At 30.8% G+C, this 15623-nt stretch overlaps 3 protein-coding genes across 6 annotated transcripts; 1 reads left to right on the top strand and 2 right to left on the bottom strand.

Annotated features, from left to right (window-relative positions):
• Positions 1-1591: 1591 nt before the first annotated feature.
• On the bottom strand, positions 1592-2995 carry LOC132951147 (isocitrate dehydrogenase [NAD] subunit gamma, mitochondrial-like). The gene is made up of 2 exons (XM_061022879.1): positions 2856-2995; positions 1592-2687 (listed from the first exon to the last, which is right to left on the bottom strand). The coding sequence occupies exons 1-2, from the start codon at positions 2993-2995 to the stop codon at positions 1664-1666; spliced, it is 1164 nt and encodes a 387-aa protein (XP_060878862.1). The 3' UTR covers positions 1592-1663.
• A 2961-nt stretch (positions 2996-5956) lies between these two features.
• On the bottom strand, positions 5957-9615 carry LOC132949883 (zinc finger protein 420-like). Its single transcript, XM_061020992.1, has 5 exons — positions 9321-9615; positions 8955-9251; positions 8610-8891; positions 8120-8341; positions 5957-8044 (listed from the first exon to the last, which is right to left on the bottom strand). Exons 1-5 carry the CDS (start codon positions 9444-9446, stop codon positions 6824-6826), a joined length of 2148 nt encoding a protein of 715 aa, XP_060876975.1. The 5' UTR covers positions 9447-9615; the 3' UTR covers positions 5957-6823.
• A 203-nt stretch (positions 9616-9818) lies between these two features.
• On the top strand, positions 9819-15389 carry LOC132949884 (repetitive organellar protein). Of its 4 annotated transcripts, none has more exons than XM_061020993.1 (6): positions 9819-10108; positions 10636-10818; positions 11807-11968; positions 12030-12114; positions 12499-12953; positions 13034-15389. In XM_061020993.1, exons 2-6 carry the CDS (start codon positions 10738-10740, stop codon positions 14150-14152), a joined length of 1902 nt encoding a protein of 633 aa, XP_060876976.1. In that variant the 5' UTR covers positions 9819-10108; positions 10636-10737; the 3' UTR covers positions 14153-15389. The 4 variants fall into 4 exon arrangements, with proteins under 4 accessions (XP_060876976.1, XP_060876979.1, XP_060876977.1 ...); XM_061020994.1 differs by lacking the exon at positions 9819-10108 and adding an exon at positions 10143-10585 and having other exon boundaries at positions 10671-10818; XM_061020996.1 differs by lacking the exon at positions 10636-10818.
• Positions 15390-15623: the final 234 nt, after the last annotated feature.

Below are 15623 nucleotides of genomic sequence, written 5' to 3' on the forward strand. Positions count from 1 at the left end.
GTGTTTAGAAAATGCTATCATAAACATTCAGTGAAAATACAGAATTTGTTTTAAAGATCAAAAACTAAAATCGATTTTTTCAAAAACCTATTTTGCGTAAAAATTACTGTTCTTATTAATTACTTTATTTTTTTGTTTTTCTCGGTGCTTTTGAAAATTATTATAGTAGTTATATGAGAACGGGGATTTTAAATTTTGACTTCCTCAATACACCAATAAGATTCACTTTACCATCAAACAAGGTACTGAAGTTGAAAATCGAAGCATTTTTACTGCCCACAAAAAAAATAAAAATTACACATTATTGTAAAATTAATACATTCATCGCTCCGCTCAGAATCTAAAACTTAAATTCAATTAATATGTATGTATATTATTAATTATTGTTAATTAGTTTTTATTTTTACATTAGGATGTGCCTATTGGCACACTCCGTAGATTTGCTTATGACGCGGAGGGGGCTGAGTAGTCTCCCAAATAATCTGTGTGATAATTTACACTATTTTTTTAAAATTTTAAATCGTAATAATAATAATAATAAAAATTGAATTAATAAAAAAAATATTTAAACTAAAATTAGAAATAATCATCAAGAAATAATAATCGTGTGTAAAATAATAATGCTAACATTTAAATAGTTGCTGGTAAAAATACTAAAAACTTAAACGCTATTGATTTTAAAAAGTAAAATCTGCAAATGTGTTTATTTGTATATACTTGTTTGTCTGTTTCTGTAAAAATGGTTCCTTTTCCAATGGTTTTGTTGATTTGTTTCCTAATTTTAAGAATGTTACTGACCGTATTCCCAGAAGAATATACGTAAGTACATATTAACAATAAGATTTATATAAGTCAGGTAAAGGGTACCTAGTACCTACCTACATTTGTTTCCGTTACCGCGTATGAGCAATGAAACAATGTCAGAAACGTGTTTCCTACAAATATATCCTAGTTTTGGACACGGCCAAAGTCGAAGTCCTTAGAAGAATATTAAGAAAAATTAAATATGAAAAATAAATACAAAACAATTTGAATTAATAAATTCGGTTTGTGTTGTTGTAATGTTGTGTCTATATTATGATAAAATATCACATTAAACATGTATAGTTTTTGCTGGTTCTAAATTAATTTATAAGGTTTCAGCCTTCAGGCTCCCTATAGCATTGAAAATATGTTGTTATAGGTACCTAATTTGTTTAAATTGTAAATTTTACCACAAATTGTTTAGTATTTTATTTTTTGGTTCACCCACCAGCTACTACCTAGAAGAAAGTTAAATATTATTAAGTACCTATGTAAATGTAATTATCAATTTTAATTGTTATTTGATAATGTATTTTAAATTTTAATAAAAATGTATTGAATATAGTGATACTGCAAATAAAAAGACAGTGTTTAGTACAACACTAATTAATTATTATTGATATCTAAAAAAAAAATTCATTACTATTATGATATTATTACATATTATATTATTAACATCAAAACAATTATTGTACTATACAGTATACATAATTTAATGCGCAATGCACTTAGCACTCGTCTGACATCGTACAAAATATTATTAAACATGTAAAAAGTATTGCTGGTAGAATCTAATCATCAAAAGTCAAAACATAGATTTATATTAGTTACCCAGTCCAATACAACAAAAAAAAAACGATTAGATTCTACCCCCAATACTTTTTACATATTTAATGATATTTTGTACGACATCGGAACTTTTGGCGGTACCATTTATATCAGCTGTGTGAATCATGTCTTCATTGAGGGTCTTACATATAGCTGTTCTGATCTTATCGCAATGCACTTTGTGACCCAAGTGTTCTAACATATCGGCAGACGCATTTAACATCGCTATTGGATTTGCAGTGTTGGTACCTGCAATAGATGAACCAGTGTTTCTGGTACCTGGCTCAAAAACTGCATAATGATCACCATAGTTTTTTCCCGATATTAGGCCAGCTCCACCTACTAGGCCGCATATCACATTTGACACAATTGCACCATACAAGTTAGGCATAACCATCACATCAAACTGATGAGGATTAGACACCAACTGCATGCAACAGTTGTCAATAATCATGTGATCAAATTTGATATCTGGGTAATTTAATGACATATTTTTGCAAGTTTCCAAAAATAATCCATCTGATAATTTCATTATGTTGGCTTTGCGGATGGCTGTGACTTTACTGCGACCATTGTTTTTGGCCAATTCAAATGTGTAACGAGCCAACCTTACAGAATTTGTTTTAGTGATAACTTTCATGGATTCGACCACACCTTTGACACCTTCGTGTTCTAACATTGCATATTCACCTTCAGTATTTTGACGTACAACTATGACATCTACATTCTTGTGGCGACTACATATGTTATTGTATGACTGCACATTTATGGCGTTCACAAATAAATCGAGTTCGTTACGTATGGTAACATTACGTGAAATGATAGCAGAATCGAGACTTTGTGTTTCAATGTTGCCTTTAATGCATACACCGTTTCTACGAATAGACATAATGGCGTATTCCAGATCATCATTATTATCACTTTTTGGATCGATCTGAACTGTCTCGAAATCGACTGGTACGCCACCTTCTAAAAATACTTCTTTTACATAACCCATCAGCTCAGGTCCAATGCCTTCACCCGGCAACATAGTGACTGCATTTCTTCCTCCATATCTATAATTAAAAATATAATATATTATTCTAAGAACCACAACTTGAGTGTTGAATTTCAAATTAACAGTTTTAGATGCCCCCCTCCCATCCAACAATGTCATACAATATTATTATGACGATTAAATATTAAACAGAAGCGTTTATACTACGACTTGGCCTGGAAATTACCTGGCTCTGGGCAATCCGACTGGTCTTTGAGCCTGAGGATGCTTCTGTTGGATATCGAAATTGACCGACGACAGCTGGCGAACGGTTTGAAAACCTGTTTTTTTAAGCAAGTTGCAAGTCTTTGAAAAAATATGTAGCATACTGGATAACCTTACACGCTCGACTTAAAAAAAACAGTGGTCAACGTTTGTGATAACGAACTCACCACTCAATAACTCGTAACACTGTAACAGTAATAGGCAACAACCAACAGGAAGTAGGAGTTGTAGACTGTAGTAAGACTTAAAGAGTACAGACTATAGGAATAATACAGGAGGAACAAAAATCTTAAAAGTTAAAATTTTGACTCGAGAAACTTGAAAAGTAGGTACCAATCTATACATTTCTATGGTAAATTATGTTTATTATTATCAATCGGTTTTACATTTTTGTTGAGCCAGAAAACTTTTAAACACACTTCCAATTACAAAAAAATATAAACATTTACAGTATTTAAGTCATCCTAAAAATGTGAAAGATTTTCGTAGACAGTATTTATTTCCCCTATAAGGGGAAACCCTCGGAGTGAAGGAAGTACGTGGTAATACTTAAGAATACGTAACAATTTTTTTTTTTTTAATCGACAAGTTTAAAATTTAATTTAAACTTCACTGTTTTAAAATAGATAAATATGTAATAATAAATGTTCATAATACAAATTACGCGTCACACATAATAAATGCAAGACACCAAATCGATAGCTTAGTGAACCCTTGTTACAAGTCACAATATTGAAATTGTGCAGAAGAGCTACCTAGGTATTTTCAATTTTAGCTTTTTTGGCACCCACTTAACTTAAGTAATATTTAAACAATTTGTATTTTCTAAATTGAAATTAACTTAAAAATACCTATATATGTAGTTACTTTCCTTTCAATATATACCCAAGTTTAATTCATGTAGGTTAGAAGACCTATAAGTTAAACATTATATTAAACTAACAAATTCTCATCCGACGATTTTCTTATATTTTTGTTATTCAAAAACTAATGACTGTAAATACCTACCTACTTGAAATTGTCATCAAATGTTCATTTTATAATTTTCTATAGGTATACATGATAAAATTTTCAATATATTCTGAATTGTTTCAAGATATTTATAGACATGTAAAACTTAAATTTTTTTTTTAGTTTTAGATTCTGAGTGGAGCAATGAATGTATTAATTTTACAATGATGTGTTTTATTTTTTTTTTGTGTCTCTCATCACGGTTTGGCTCAGTAAAACTGCTTCGATTTTCTTCAACAGTATTTTATTTGATGGGAAAGTGAATCTAGTTGGTGCATTCGGGAGGTCAAATTTTAAAATTCTCAATAGTTTTCAAAAGCGCCGCGAAAAGCAACATAAAGATTAAGGAAAAACGGAAATTTTTACGCAAAATTGGTTTTTGGCTAAACCGATTTTGGTTTTTGGTGTAACTTTAAAACAAATGAACTTATATTCATGAAATTTTCAATAGTTGTTTATATTTGCATTTTCTATACACGATAAAATTGTAACAAATTTTGATTTGTTTTGAACTGTCAATTTGGATATCGATAAAACTTTATTTTTTGGGTAAAAAAGCTTCAAAATTTAATACAAGGCTCCTACTATATTGTTACAATGACATTTGAAAAATATTAAAAATCCTTAGTCACAGTTTTTTTTTATACGCGCTTCAAGTTCAAATCTTGACAAATACGGAAAAATTACGAAAATTAGCAAATTATTTTAAGTTGAGAATTCATAAAAATGTAATACAAAATTATTCATAAGTTTCTCTACCTTTATCAAAAAAAAAAAAATGTCTACAAACAAATCAAATCTTTTTATGAGCGTTTGAAGTTCTTTTTTTACAATATTGGATATTCACTTGATTTCTCATGTAGTGGTTTTGTTATTTTATTATTATTCAAAAATGAACAATTGTAGATACATGAAAATTTTACTGAATGTTTATAATTTCATTTTCTATACATCATACATTTTTGAAAATATTTTGACTCTTTTTGAGCTGTTTACGGACATTGACAGTTTTAAATTTTAGTTTCTTTTTCTATAAATATCAATAAAATTTTATTTGTTGGGTAAAAAAGCGTGAACATTTAATGCAAGGCTCCTGACATATTGTTAAAATGGTAGTTGAAAAATATTAAAAATACATAGGTACAATTTTTTTAAGTATTTAAAGTTCGAATTTTATCAAAATTTAATAATTATTTTGTAGTTAAAAATTTATTAAATGTTCAACTTTTATAGCCAAGGATTGAAAATTTAAAACAAGGTTCCACGTAAATAGGTAAATATATAAATTAATTTATTCATAATAATATCATCAAATATACTTAGTAATATACTAATATCATAGGCTGACCGACTATTTTCGCTCAGAATCGTTTTTCTCATGCAATGATATATATCATTGAATTCAAATTTAACACCATCATATATTTATATGACTTAAATATATGAAAAAAAATATGGATGCTGTCAATGACCCAAAACAATTATGGATAGATTGGTCACTTCAAATGCAACCAAAGAAATAGTTGTAAATAGTCTACTATAAGTTACCTACTTATTAAGCAATTAAATATTCTTAAATAATTCCTTAAATTATTATGTTCCTATATTACTTTGGTACCTATTGCAAACATACAGATACAGACAAATTATTATAATCTCTCATAGAGGTGGTAATTAATAAAGTGAATAAAATATAATTTAAAGTTGGATGTTAAAACAAATCATCAGTTATGACTTATGACTTATGCCTACAGAATGTTTCAGTAGGTAACAGTTGTTTAATCTGTTGATACAATTACTTTTAGTTTTTGGATCGTTTTATGAGACTAACTAAATAAGTTCTATCTTTTTTTCCACCAAATTCACTATGTGTTAGGACTTCCATAGCCATTTCACTCTTTAAACTTAATAAAATAAAATAAAATTGAGTTGAGCTTGCTTGGTAGATCATCCTTACAGCCTGCATATATAGGACAATTTTTTTTCTAAATTATCTTTCATGATTCTATATTTATATTTTTAATGTGTATGAATTATAAACAAAACACTAAAAAGTTTTTTGATATTTTTATTTATATATTACACATATTGACATACCTAAACAGCTAACATACATGTGAATATTACTGTTGTAACATAATATTATAGGTAATATGAAAATTTAATATACAATCAATGATTTCATTTATTTTTTCATTTACATCATTTTTGTGGCTCATATATGTCATAATCTGCAGAGTGGTACACTACACTCATATACAAAGATTCATCGTTTTTGGGTTGCTAGTCGTCACTAGAGTAGATGATAGATAATAATTCTGTACCCCGGAGGTAAATGACACCATGTCACAAAATAGTAATTTTACAGGAGATAGGTACAAATTGTGTTGTATACCCATATAAAAGAGGACATGGTTTATTTTTAATAGTCTTATTTCTGTTACTAATAATAACTAGTCACAGAGCAAAAAATGTACAAGGGATAGCGCTAACTCATTTTTGTGAAAAAATGGACATAGTGTCCTTTACCTCTGGGGTACAGAATTATATAATAAATAATAATAAAATATGTATAAAACTAAGGTCATAAATATAGACAGAAATAGTATATAAACTATATAGTATAGATATATAAATATATTTCAATAGTAAATTCTAACTAGGTGTTTCCACCTCAGTATCAAGAAAATATTAACTCTCATGAAATTTAAAAAGGATTTTCAACTAATTTTCAGTCCCACACAGCCAGGGCAGAATGAGACAATATTTCAGGCCTGGAAATTGTTAAGGCAGGCCAGAAAGATTTAACCGAAAAAAATTGGTTTTTTAAAGCTATTCAGACCATGAACATGAACAGGTCACCGGAAAATCTCCCATCATTTATACCAATGTATAATTAAATAGTTCGCAAAGCACTTCCTAATTGGGTGTCCAGCCGTTGGATAAATTGCAGCTAACGGGAAACGCTGGAACACCACTGCCGCTGTTGTCGGCTCCAGACTGGTCCAACGTGGACGCGTTTGGTTCAGTAGTCTTTTGCAATGTGGTGGAAAGCATTGGATCTGTAGTTGTTTGTACCCTCTCAGTACAGATGTCATCATCCACATCGCTGTCGTCATCGTCACCACTGCCAGTAGCCACCGAGCACTTGTGATTCTTCATGCTCTTGTAGAACGAAAATGTGCGGAAGCACTCCGTGCACGTATACCGTTTCTCACCTGTGTGTGTCCTGATGTGTTCAGAGAGCCCATCCCGCCGGGCAAACGCCTTGGTGCACAAATGGCACTGGAATGGTTTCTCACCAGAGTGAGTGCGGGAGTGCTGAACCAGCTGGTACCGGGCCAGGAACGCCTTGTTACACACCTCGCACACATAGTCCTTGGACGCGAAGTGTATCTTTTGGTGGTCGACCAGCCGCACCTTGATCTTGAACGTCTTGCCGCATACATCGCACACAAACGGCTTGTCTGAGTTGTGCGTCTGCCTGTGTATGTATATGGAACTATGGCTGGAGCCCGTGTACCCACATACGTTGCACTTGAACAGCGCCTCCTGCTGGTGGGTGCGCTTGTGCGACGTGAGCCCTAACTTGGACGTGTATGAGTTGCCGCACAGGTCACACACGAACGGCTTCTCGCCGGTGTGTATGCGCACATGAGATATGAGCGCCGCGTTGCTGGCCGTTGTCAAGCCACAGTGTGTGCACGTGAACACGCCACTGTGCTTACGCATATGTGTGCGCAACGTATGCTTGGACTTGCACCGAACGTTGCACATGTCGCAGCTGAACGCCTTCTCGGCATGGAACGCGTTCCGGTGTATCTGCAGCCGGCTGTCTGTCAGGAACAGTTTGCCACACGTGGGGCAGCTGAACTCCTTGGGCATGTCGTCGTGGGCGGTACGATCGTGGTTGAACAGGTCACAAAACCGGGTATAGGCGACATCGCAGAATTCGCAAGAGTATGTCTTCGACTGGAACCGCCTGTAGTGTTCTCGATACTTTGCTCGCTTGTCCTCCAGTGTGTTGAGCTTTTTGATTTTACGCTTGGTAGTAATCTCAAATTTATTGTCATTGGCTATAGTCATCTTGCCACATAATTCTTCCCCTTGATTAAGACTAGTTGTTACGTCGGAACATTCCTATACAAAATTCATTCAATAAATATTTAAACTGAATAAAGCACCATACCGTTTTGAAAAAATAAAAATAAATACTTTTAGTGGTTCATTTACAGTGACTGATGCAGCATCATGTTTGGTTGATGCATGCAAGTAAAGGCTGTATGTGTCAAGAAATCCCACCTGACAAAATGAGCACAAATGAGGCATAAGATCCTTCTTCAATGCATGATTTCTGAGATGACGATAGAGACTGGTCGACCTGCTAAATTTACAAGTACATAGTCCACAACCAATTGTACAGTCTTTGACTTTATCCTAGCAACATACGATTAAAATTGTACATAATATACACTGATTCTGTGGCTATAATCTAAAAATAATGTAGTTTACAATGCCGTATCCATACATTTTTTTCAGGGAGTCCAAAACATGTATATTGTAATTTTATTGAATTTATTTTAATTTTTTGTTAAAAAAAAGATATTGAAAACATTTCGGGGGGGTCCAGACCCCCTGGGCCACCCACCTCAGATATGGCCTTGTTTACTTATGTAATAAACTTATTTTTTAAAGTTATCTATACCTGAATTTGAATGGCTCCATGAATATCTTGTTCAGTAGTCCAATGATTTTGATATATTTTATAACTACAATATCCTTTATTGCATATTAGACAGTAATGTGGGGTGTTATTCTCTTCTAATTTATGGAAATCTATTAAATGGTTGTACAGTGTTTCTTTTTCAGTGAAATGTTTAGAACACATTCCACACTCGTGACGTTTTTTCTTATTAGATATTTTAGCATTTGCCACTTCAAAGGCCTTCACTTCTTTTTTAACAGCTCTTAAGTAGACTTCTCTTGTCTGAAAAAATTAATGAATTCATTATGTAAACTATGAAATAATAACTGGCAGCAACTGCATTACTGTTAGTGAAATGGGCGACTTAGATTTTGACGAATCATTATCAGAGTCTTGATTGTTAAATTCGTTGTTGAACGTACTGTCGTGATTATCTTCCTGTTCTATTTCTATTTCTAGTTGATCTTCAAGCTTAACAGAATTATCTACAGTCAAATTTAATTTTTCTTCTTCAAACTTCTTGATGCAGTTTTGAATACATTCATTAGAAGAGATACATTTTTGTTTAAATTCTTCCCAATTTTCTAAATTACTTAGACAGTCAACGCAAATGTAAGCTGGGCCCAGATCACACTGCTGTACCTGTGATTGAGAATATAATAATATAATCTATTGATATAACAAATGTCGTTTATTATATATTTTACTTACTACTATTCCCACACACGACTCGATGCGGTAAGAAAAATCGCAATCGAAAATCGAACGCAGTTCGGGCCTTTTGTGCAGGCAAAGCCTACAGAGTACATTTAAGTCCAGGTCAAATTTGTTTTTCATTTTAACGACAAGTTCGAAAACACGTATTACGATTTTTCGGATGAGTCAAATGTTATATTTTTGTAGTAGTTTAACATAATATTTTTAAGTTAGGTGGTACAAGATCGTTTGAATTAATAATTATTAATTAGTAATAATTATAAAAAATAGTAGAATCGTAGATACTTTTTTGTGTTATCAATTTATCATGTAGATTTTGAGTGTTTACTGTTTACTGTGGATTGTTTATTTTATCCAAATACCAATATAGTGATAATTTCCTTTTTTTTTCGCAGACTTTGGTGATGGGACTGATGGGAACCGTTTATAATGATTTTGTACCGTCAGTCCGTCCGGCGTCCAGTGCACCACAACCACAGAACCATAGAATTGATGTTTGTTAATATGCTCAGAAGCACGGAGACAGTGCTAGCTCAGAAGACAGCCTGCAGCTGAACAAGTAACATAGTCAGAAATAACTCCTACTGTCTAGTTCATCCACAAACAGTAGCTGTTGTTTTTGTGGTTGTTACCGCGGGTGAATCATAAATGGTGATAACGAATCGCAAAATTTAAATATTAATGAAGATAATGATAAATGCAATTTTAGAAGAATTTCTACATTATGCATTATGCACGATTTAGCACGAAATATAATTGTGTGATTGCAGTCATCTTACAAGGTATTAAACATAATATAACGGTTGAACATGAATTCCACCATTCAAAATTATAATTTTTTCCAAAAAAAATGGTAAAAACACATGATAAAATTCCAAATTTCAAATTCCAATTTTTTGCAATAGCGAGTTACTAATGCGACCGTAGCGCGATCTGCGTGCGACTCCGAGTTTCGGTTAACAATTTTTAGTTTTTCACTTTTCACTTTTCACTTTTTAGCACGGACTAGTAACTAGTAAGTAATATACTATCTTAATCTTAGTCCGTTGTTGTCAGTTTTTACTGTTATTGGGTGTTTTCACTTTTTCTGTTAATTTAAACTTTGTTAACGGAGTTTGGTCTCCAACTCTACTTTAATATACTAATCTTCATGATTAATACAATACATCTGATGAATTTCATTGTCACCTTTGGTCGTCGTTTTCGGTTCGAAATTGCAAAAACCAGAGACCTCACTGTAAAAGTGACCGCGTAATAGTGTAAGTACTCGACTACTTACCAAGTGTTTTTCTCTCTTATTACTTATTAGTTATATTCCCGTGTTTGACGGTGTCAACTCCGAAGTCTTTTCGACGTCGTACTGTGGTAACGAGCAATTATTATTGTTACCTATGAACACCATTTATCAGACATGGCCATGAAGAGGACCATTGACTTTCACCTGAACGATCAGCGGAAAAAAGCCAATCTATATAGAGCGATCAAAAACGATGTAAACAACCCATTAGTTATTATAATTAGAATATTATAATGTTATATTTAAGTCTGTCTGTTGTGTTGTGGTTATCATAATATTACAGTTTAAAGAATAAGTCTTGCCAGATTCATTTTCACATAGGCTATCAACATGATAATATTTATCTTGATCTAATTGACAAATAATTGTACTGTCAAAATACGCTTGTTATAAAATAGTTGCAATGCAACGTGATTTGTTTAATCTCTGCAATTATAATTTATTTAGTTCAAAAAATGTATATAGGTTCATAGTTGTATCCATATTTTCCTTTGTAATGTTGTAAATATTGTAATACTCATATAAAACATAATATGTAGGTACCTACCTGTATCAGAAAAAATACGTAGGTAATTAAAAGTTATTACAACTACCAACAATTGTCGTTAATCATGATTCGGTTATCCAGACTACGTATTTTACATTATAAATTACGTGGATTTTTCTTTAGAAATGGAATGTAACATTCTCTCATATCTGATCATAGGCGCAAATTGACTAAATTTTTTGGGGGAACTCAAACCCCCCCCCCCCCCCCCCATAGGCCATATTGCTTAGTACCACAGAATATAAAAATTAGTACTAATTACTAGATTTTGAACTGGGGGGACTTGACCAGCATTTGGGGGGACTAAGTCCCCCCAAGCCCTCCCCCCCTATTTGCGCCAATGTATCTGATAATTTACTTCATCGCCAAGTGTGTAAGTGTATTGAAGTGCTAGATTTTTTGTAATAAGTTGAAGTACGACAAGTAGTAGTTCCTTACACCAGCTCTGGTACCAAACTTGAAATTCCAAAAAAAATCCAAGATAACCAGATTGCGATTACTGACAACCCCACCTTGTGATTACCGAAAAATACCTATATGTATATTCATAATTTAAATAAGTAGGTTACTAACTAAAACTAAAATGTAAAATATCTTTTGAATTGTATCTACATACTTCTATTACACTGTGTTTAGTTGGGTAATGACTCTAGTACCGATGAAGAGTCATTGAGCTTGTCACCTGCTAACTTGTTTCCTCTCAGTCATTATGCAAATGACCCTGAACAGTTAATACAACAATTGTTTTCTGTTGTACGTGGTAAACGGCTTACTCGACTTATACCACCGGAACTTAAGGTATGGTATTACTTAGCAAATTATAACATTGTATGTCTTAATACAACTTAGTTCTTTTTAGGATATGACATTTGAAGAGTTGAAAGCAGATTGTTTGATTCAGTTATTGTGCATGTCAAAGAAGCGAGTGTTGGCTACATTAGAAGGTAATTTATATTAAATATTATGTATTTAATTTCTAGACTAATGTCAAAAACATTACTAAATATCAAGGAAAAGTCTGTGTGCAAATAAGAGTTGTCATTTGATGGGAGTATATCTTGCGGAGGCCAAGGTCGTAAGCGTCTATTATTTGTTTAATCCCCAGGTTGTAGCACCAAACTCCTTCATATGTTTTGAATTTTATATGAATGTTTTTCATTGTGGATTTTCTTATTACTTATAAACCCTGGGGTCTTAAAACTTATTCTGAGGGTGCTTTTTTTTTTCCAAAACCTAAATCTCATTAAATGCTCTAAGGTAACATAAAATACATTATTTTGATATTTGATGTTATTTATTTATTGTACAAAATATATTATTTATTTTAGGCAAAGAAATGAATTCTTCATCAGACTCTGATGACTCTGATGATAATAAGAAACAAAATAAATTAGAAACAGATAAAAAAGATGAAATTGGCCAAAAGAGACATCATAAAGAAAAACGAATGAAATCATCAAAAAAGAAAAAAATTGAAACAGATAGTGAAACTGAAGAAGAAAAATCAAAGGAAAAAGAAGGAAAAACATTATTAGAGATTTTAGAATTAGAAATGAAAGCAAAGGCTATACGTGCTCTACTCGGGCCTAGTGAAAAGGATAACAATACACAAATTGAAGAAGCTATTAAAAACGAAATAATTGGGGAAAAAATTGAAGAAAAAAATGATGACAACAAGAGTTGGAATGAACGTTATGAACAAAGAGAAGATGTGAAAGATGTAGTCAAGACTAGCAAGTTGTGTACGAATATGAGACGTCGCATGCTTCTTCACCAACAAAAAGTAAAATTAATCTTTAATAATTTATAATAATATTTTAAAGTTGATTGTTTGTCATTTTAATCAAATTAATTTTGTTGTAGATGTTGGCAGATAGAGCCAAATTAAAAGCTGCAGAAGCTGAAAATATTAAATCTGGAGATACAATAAAATCAAAATTGGAAGAAAAATTACAAAATGTCTATCCCAAAAACGATGGCGAGCAATCAAATGTTATTTCACTAGATAAAAACCCTTACGAAACTGTTAAAAAGCCATTAGGTGATTGTGATACTACTCAGAACACTGATGTTAAACTCCAAGAGACAAAGAAATTACATGATGATGACATAATTAAAATAAACAGAGACAGCGCTACTAGCTCAAGTGAACCTAGAAACACAAATAATACTCAAGAATCAACTGACGACGACTCACAAAAAAGTACAGATTTTGAGAAAGTATTAAGTGAGTACACACAGAAGAATACAGATTTAGAAAAAACTATTAATGCGTATTCTAAAAAAAATACTGATTTGGAGGAAGAAATAAATGAATGTTCAAAGAGAAACGATGACATGGAAAACACTATGAATAAATGTGCACAGAAAAATTCTGATATTGAATCAGCTATGGATAATTACGCAGTGGAAATCAATGGTGTTGATGACAGTATTGTCAAGGAAAATGAGAAAAAAAATGAAATGGAAACTGCAATTGGGAAATATTCACAAACAAATACTGACCTTGATTCAATGGTCAACCAATGTTCAAAAAAGAATGTAGACCTTAATGCGATAGTAAAAGAATATGCAAAAAGGAATTCTGATATAATGACACTGATTAGTGAATATTCCCAAAATAATGTTGATATTCAATCAGTTATTGGTGAATATGCTAAAGGTAACCTCAAATTGGAGACAATAATTGATGAGTATTCACTTATAAATGCTAAAATCAAGACCATGGTTAATGAATATTCAGTAAATAATAGCAATGTAGAAAAAATCATTGATCGAAACAATCGGAAACAATTATTAGTTGAAAAATATAATGTGGAATCAGCTGCTGGAAAAGCTGTGGATGCAGATTGTACTAAAAAAATAATTGAAATTACTGGTGTTACTTGTGAATCCTCAAACTCAGACAATATGGAAACTAATATTGAATCAACTCACAAATTAGTTGATGAATCACTGAATGAAGAAGATAAAAAAGACTAAGGAAATTACATTTTTTGTTTAGAAAGGTTAAAATTCTTTAACTCAAAATAGATACTCATTAACCAAATAATAAATTAATTCTAATGTAAAAATAAAGTTTGTAATAACAATTTTATTTTTACTAAATCTATGCTATTTATAATAAAAAGTTAAAATGTCTATCATAGATAGACGCTAATAAATTTATAAAAATGTATTATATTAGATACATTAGAAGAATAAAACTAATCATTCTCTGGTATACCTTAAAATATGGAAATAATCATTGTTTGTCCACTCACTTAATAGATAATATATTAAAATATTAAAAATTTTAAAGAAATAAACCTTTCATTTAATAACAGTAGTTTTTTGCTCAGTTACAATATGTGATAAAATATTATTTCATTCTAATCTTATTATAGTATATTTTGTGTTGTATTTATAATTTAAATTATATCATTTAAGATTTTAATGTCAAAAATACTATTTGCTGACTTTTTTTTAATATTTATTGTTGCATTCACATTCTGTAATATTATTTAATAAAACAATTAGTTAGAACTAATCAAGCTCATATATTAAAATATATAGCAATAAATACAATAATACCTAGCTTTTATAATAATCATTATAACCTAATGATATATATATATATATAAACTATAAAGCAATATTCGTTGTCTTGATTACTGTAATGTTGAAGTCTTATTAATATTAATATCTATTATTCAATTAAATACAATAACTTTAAAATAATAATTTAATCTTGTTTAAACTTTTAAATACTCTTATAATATTATTGATATTTTGACTAACTAATATTTCATTATGTAATGTGTTCATTCTAATATTTTTTTATTTAAATTCTGCAAAAGTGTCATCAATGGGTGGCTTCTTCAATCAAATTATTCATTTTTTCTTTTTTAATATAGCTCATACTCTTATTGTGCCGGCTGGTACAGATTGTGTATAAATAATAACAAATAATAATAAAAAAAAAATTCTGCAATTAATAATTATAAAGTAGGTAATAAAAATAATAATTATTCACTATAAACAACTATTGTATTCCAAAAGTATTTATTAGTTTTTTATAATACATAACTATAATGTCTTTTGTAATCAAAACTTAGTCAAAAAAAAAAAAAAAAAATTCATATTAGCACTTAGAATAGCAATTAGTTGTTAAAGTTTATTTATTTTTAAACTTTTTAAGTTTTCTCGTTAATCATCACTCTGCACTTATCACATAGGTATTCCAGTATTATAAATCCATAAAGTATTAGTGATTTTATGTTTTGATTTGTGTTTGTTTTGTTTTTTTTAATAAAAGCAAATCATCAAATAATATGCGTACTGTTATTGTTTTTAGACCTTTCCTAATGTTTTTCCAATTTTTTAACATTAAGTTCTCAATGTTTAGTTTTGCGATAGTTATTAATTGTTTTGTTTAAAAAAAAAATGCTAATGGTTATTAACTAAGTTAGTA

The sequence above is a fragment of the Metopolophium dirhodum genome, chromosome 8, assembly GCF_019925205.1.
Source record: "Metopolophium dirhodum isolate CAU chromosome 8, ASM1992520v1, whole genome shotgun sequence".
Lineage (NCBI taxonomy): Eukaryota > Metazoa > Arthropoda > Insecta > Hemiptera > Aphididae > Metopolophium > Metopolophium dirhodum.

Coding starts and splice junctions, on each gene's coding strand:
- LOC132951147 (XM_061022879.1), bottom strand. CDS start 2,995: ATGCTACATATTTTTTCAAAGACTTGCAACTTGCTTAAAAAAACAGGT. Junction 2,688..2,855: donor GTCGGATTGCCCAGAGCCAG/GTAATTTCCAGG, acceptor TTTTAATTATAG/ATATGGAGGAAGAAATGCAG.
- LOC132949883 (XM_061020992.1), bottom strand. CDS start 9,446: ATGAAAAACAAATTTGACCTGGACTTAAATGTACTCTGTAGGCTTTGC. Junction 9,252..9,320: donor AGTCGTGTGTGGGAATAGTA/GTAAGTAAAATA, acceptor TCTCAATCACAG/GTACAGCAGTGTGATCTGGG. Junction 8,892..8,954: donor AGTCGCCCATTTCACTAACA/GTAATGCAGTTG, acceptor TAATTTTTTCAG/ACAAGAGAAGTCTACTTAAG.
- LOC132949884 (XM_061020993.1), top strand. CDS start 10,738: ATGGCCATGAAGAGGACCATTGACTTTCACCTGAACGATCAGCGGAAA. Junction 12,115..12,498: donor AGTGTTGGCTACATTAGAAG/GTAATTTATATT, acceptor TATTTATTTTAG/GCAAAGAAATGAATTCTTCA. Junction 12,954..13,033: donor TGCTTCTTCACCAACAAAAA/GTAAAATTAATC, acceptor ATTTTGTTGTAG/ATGTTGGCAGATAGAGCCAA.